General features: G+C 38.3%; 1 protein-coding gene across 1 annotated transcript in view; it reads right to left on the bottom strand.

Annotated features, from left to right (window-relative positions):
- Nucleotides 1-5369, bottom strand: part of LOC106874241 (junction-mediating and -regulatory protein) — an 80721-nt gene that overhangs the window by 23140 nt on the left and 52212 nt on the right. The window contains exon 2 of the mRNA XM_052965853.1: nt 2508-3373. Coding sequence (XP_052821813.1) covers nt 2508-3348 — 841 coding nt within the window. The 5' untranslated portion in view covers nt 3349-3373. The remainder of the gene's footprint in view (nt 1-2507; nt 3374-5369) is intronic.

Here is a 5369-nt window from a genome sequence, read left to right as displayed (position 1 = left end):
AAGGTAAATCACAAGAAAACAAATAAGTGAATTAATGTAGACTTACCTTGATTTCAATATTTTGGGGTTATGACCCCATTTTTTAAGAAATTGATGATTTTTGCCGATGTGCATGTGTGTGAGCATGTGTGGAGTGGAAGTGGGTGGAGAGGTGTTGCTACAGCAACCAGCTAGCTTCCTGTAACTCTTTGCTATTGTTGATCTTAGGTTTCCACTGGTGTGTGAGGATGGCCTCAGAGATTCTAAGGTTGCCCCTGTTCCACTGGGTTGCCTTGATGTGCATTGTATGCAGGCAGACACTTCCGTGAAGAAACATCTATGGAAATGCTAGACCCGAGAGTTCACAGTGCACATCAAGGCAACACAGCAGAACAGGGGCAACCTCAGAATCTCTGAGGCCATCCTCATACACCAAAAGAAACCTGAGATTAACAATAGAAGAGAGTTACAGGAAGCTAGCTGGTTGCTATAGCATGTCCACTCCATGTATGTCCACTCCACATGCATGTCCACTCCACACACGCATGTCCACTCCACACACACTCACACACACGCAATCGTCAATTTCTTGAAAATTGGGTCATAACCCCAAAATATTAAATATCAGGTAAGTCTACATTAATTCGCATATTTGTCTTCTTGTGATTTACCTTGTATTTACTTCGCCTTGTTTTGGCCTCACCCATGATCCTTTATACAATATACTCTACACAATGCTTCATAGTAATTATTCCGTTATATATATATATATATATATATATTTATTTCGAGCGAGATTGTTGCCAGTCCCCCTGGACTGGCTCTTGTGCGGGTGCCACATAAAATACACCATTTTGAGTGTGGCCGTTGCCAGTACCGCCTGACTGGCCTTCGTGCCGGTGGCACGTAAAAGCGCCCACTACACTCTCTGAGTGGTTGGCGTTAGGAAGGGCATCCAGCTGTAGAAACTCTGCCAAATCAGATTGGAGCCTGGTGTAGCCATCTGGTTTCACCAGTCCTCAGTCAAATCGTCCAAACCATGCTAGCATGGAAAGCAGACGTTAAACGACAATGATGATATATATATTTATTTATAAATTTATTAACAGTCATCTGTAGATGAAACTATATCTTCATGTCATAATCTTTTGTGTAAAATAGTCCTCACTGGACAGTTTTTAATTGCAGAGATTTCCTTCTCCTAGATGGATTGCTTTCTCAATGAATGGTGAGCACCATCTACTCTTCATTATAATGGATAATCATTGATTCTCCTCAGTTTCTTCACCTTTTCACTGGTATTTTTTTTCATCCTGAAGAGTGTCCAACATCACCTTCTTCATCAAACAAGCTTGGTGGGGTTGCTGATGATCCAACTAGGCAACAGGTTGTACTGGGTCACATGTTACCAGTAATACAAGAGAAATCTCACACACAGACAAAAAAAAAAAAAACACTGAATTCAGCAAGCAATATTATTTAATGAATAAAAGTCATCCAAGGTGCCAGGTGGTGGTATTAAAATGTGTAACAGATTTGGGCCTACTACCCAAGCAAACCAGAACAAACACTGCAAGATACTCTGGTCTGACATTCTTACTGTTCTGCTCAACCCACTGCCCTAGATAGGTACATTTTTATCTATTCTGTAAATGAATTAAAGGTGAAGTTGAATTTCAGAGCACAGAGAGTCAGAACAAATACCAGGAACCATTCCATTGGATGCTCTGACGACTCTCTCAACTTGCTGTCTAGAGAGTGAAAATGAGATAAAGTTTCATACCATTCTAGTCTGGATGGCAAGGATAAGATATTCAGCCTAAAAGAAATAGCAGCAAAATCTCCCTCAAATCATATCCTGTTGTCTTAAGAAAATGAAGGCCACATTGGATACCATAGTTCTAGATATTTTTATTATAGGCGCAGGAGTGGCTGTGTGGTAAGTAGCTTGCTTACCAGCCACATGATTCTGGGTTCAGTCCCACTATGTGGCACCTTGGGCAAGTGTTTTCTACTATAGCCTCGGGCCAACCAAAGCCTTGTGAGTAGATATGGTAGATGGAAACTGAAAGAAGACCATCGTATATATGTATATGTGTGTGTGTTTGTCTCCCCAACATCGCTTGACAACCGATGCTGGTGTGTTTATGTCCCCGTAACTTAGCGGTCTGGCGAAAGAGACCAAAAGAATAAGTACTAGGCTTACAAAAAATAAGTCCTAGGGTTGATTTGCTCGACTAAAGGTGGTGCTCCAGCATGGCCACAGTCAAATGACTGAAACAAGTAAAAGAGTAAAGAGTATAATTGAAAAAAAAAAACGTATTGGTCATGGCCGGAATGCTTTTGACCAAATAAAGGACCAACTCGTTAGGTTTAATCTGAAGCTAAACAACAATAAAAATAAATATGAAAACAAAAATGGACAGATGAGAATGCAACAGAATAAAAAATTCTAAAGAAAGTTCAAGTAAAAAGAAAGAAGATATCAGTATGAGAGGAACATTATTTTCAAAGAAAAGAAAACTTACCCTGAAGATTATTGCAAGTGGTCTTGTAATATTTTATATAAAGTTCTTGGATATTATCCAAAGCTCTTTCGTAATGTCCCTGCCACTCAGTGAATATTTTCCTATATTCAGCTTTGATCCGTTCACCCGTATCTATATCCTGCAGTTTTTTACGTGCCTCACGCAACTTGGTGAATGCTAATTCTCGCATGTCCAAAAATGGCTGTATTTGGAAATTATAAAAACTTGCTAAATTAATGTTCAGCTTAGCCATGGCAGCATCTTCCAAATTATACATGTCTTCTTTCTCAGACATGGTAACGGAACTTTCTCGCAAAAACAGCACATTTTCCAACTGTTCTTCAGCTACAGCCACTGCCTCTTCATAGCTACGACGATGGATCTCGGAAAAATTTTCAAAATAGTCATCAGCAGTGAATTCTTCAAAGAGAGTTGAAATAAGAAGACGCTCATTACAAATCTCTAACACAATCTGGAAGTACCGTTCAAGGTTCTTGCAGATTTCATCAATATCATCAGGGGTCTGCATTGGACTAATGAATGTCCAGAGGCCACGAGGTTCGACAGGTATGTCAGGTAAATATGGTGCAAGGCAGCCATGAACAAGACAGAGAAGTTCGTGAACAGCTCGTATCTCACTAAAAGTGAATAATCCAGTACGGTTGCCACTTTCAGCAAGGTCGCTGGCAACTCGATTGTGTTGCCGACTGGTGACGGCTATTTTCTTCTCCACCTCATTCCAGCCAATAATGAAGATGATTTTTGGAGGTAGATGACCTTCAGAGAAAGGGTTGTGTTTGACAGCCACCCAATCCTCCAGGCTGTCTAGCTGTTCCTCCATCTTCGTTTCAAGACCAATGGGAAATCTGCGAAAGGAATTAAAAGTAAAGGTAAATGATGGTGCATGTTAAAAAGGATTCCTTCTTCAAATATATTTAATTCATTTATCCTCACTTATCACAGGATTTGGTTAAAAAAACAAAACAAAAAAACACTGATAAATGAATCATATCCACACATACTGTAAATGAAACAAATAGTAGATTCATTTAACATCAAACTTACAGACTACAGTAGCAAAACTTCCGTCATGTATTTTCTTGATCATTTCTAGAGAATACATTTGTCAGCATCGTTTGTTGGGATCAGGCACCTTCGTATTTTTTCTGTTCTGGTCCCACATTGATGGACACGTGCATAAATCTGTATAAAAAAATATGCAGACTCACTACATGGTCATGTAAGCACAAGCAATAGTCAGTGCATTCTGGGCACCTGACCACTGTGGGAGGTTGCTTGGGTGTGCTTTTGCAGTACAAACAAAATCTTCAACTGACCTCTGGCTTGTGTCATCACAGATCAATTCACAGTTCATGATTGAGCATATAGTGCTATTGTAGATCAGTGATGAGTGAATCAGTAATAAGTGAGAACAGATGTATACACACAAATACACACACATAAGCACATACACACACTCAGAAACTGATACAAGAAGAGACAGACACATAACAATATTCAATTTATTCAACATGTTAAAAGAGAAACCTGAAAAAATGTGATAAAAATGCTTTAAACATTAATACATATATCATAAAATATTGTATTAACTTACAATACATGGGTTGGCAGGTTCTGCAAATAAGTAATTCATATAAATTGCCAGATCAATAACTGTATTTTTCAATAGTTTTCAGGTATTTCTTCTCTAATGCAAACTCAATGACCATGAAATGGGTGTGGTAATTATTTCTAGCTGACTGATTAAACCAAGTGGGAGGGTGGGGGCAGGAAATGGGTGGGACAGGAGTCGGAGAAGAATGGGGTCATTAGCTTAGGGGGCAAAGAAAAGAATGTAATGACATTACATATCAATAATGTACTGAGGGTGAGAGAGGGAGAGAGAAAGAGAGTGAAAGCTGTCGAAGGAAAAAGTAAAAGAAAAAGAAACGTATAGGACAAAGTGTATATGAAAGAAACAGTGATAGACATATATATATATATATATATATATATATATATATATATATATATATATATATATATATATATATATATATATATATATATATATATATACACACACACACAGATATATATATATATATACACACACACATAGAAAGAGAGAAATAAAGACAGAAATTTACAAAGTATAAACAAGAGAGAGAGAGGTGGGAGAGAAAGAGAAAGAAAGAGAGAGAGAAAGAAAGAGAGAGGTGGGAGAGAGAGAGAGAGAGAGAGAGAGAGAGAGAGAGAGAGAGAGAGAGAATGTAAGTATGTATGTGAGGCAAACTGAATGCAAGAGAAATATCAAATCAATACTGTAATGGCTTTCTTTCTTTACAACCCCTAAAACATAGAATCCCTATCATGAAAACACTTTACAATGACTGTTCAACCTCCCCTCATACTCTACACACCTGATAATTTCTCACAAACAACTACTGTACAACCTGATGCTTGTTGATACAGCTGTGTAACTCTCTACAGTTTTCTCACACACACACACACACGGGTGTATATACAGGCCATCACTTGTGGATGGCTAACCACAAATAATGAAATATAACTTACAAAGATACTTCCAAAACACTGTTATTTTGTCTTTTACATCACAATAGTTACTGAACTACAATGTCTATATCTTTTGGCCTTCCAGCCTGGTTCTTTACTGGTTAGTTGTATTTATGGGAACAAGAGAGACAAAGACAAGGGAGCTTCTGTAAATTGATGTAAAGGCCTTCATTAAAAAAAAAAAAACATTTTTCAGGAGTGGCTGTGTGGTAAGTAGCTTGCTCACCAACCACATGGTTCTGGGTTCAGTCCCACTGCATGACACCTTGGGCAAGTGTCTTCTAC

Source organism: Octopus bimaculoides, chromosome 2, assembly GCF_001194135.2.
Source record: "Octopus bimaculoides isolate UCB-OBI-ISO-001 chromosome 2, ASM119413v2, whole genome shotgun sequence".
Lineage (NCBI taxonomy): Eukaryota > Metazoa > Mollusca > Cephalopoda > Octopoda > Octopodidae > Octopus > Octopus bimaculoides.
This window is presented reverse-complemented; position numbering and strand designations above follow the sequence as displayed.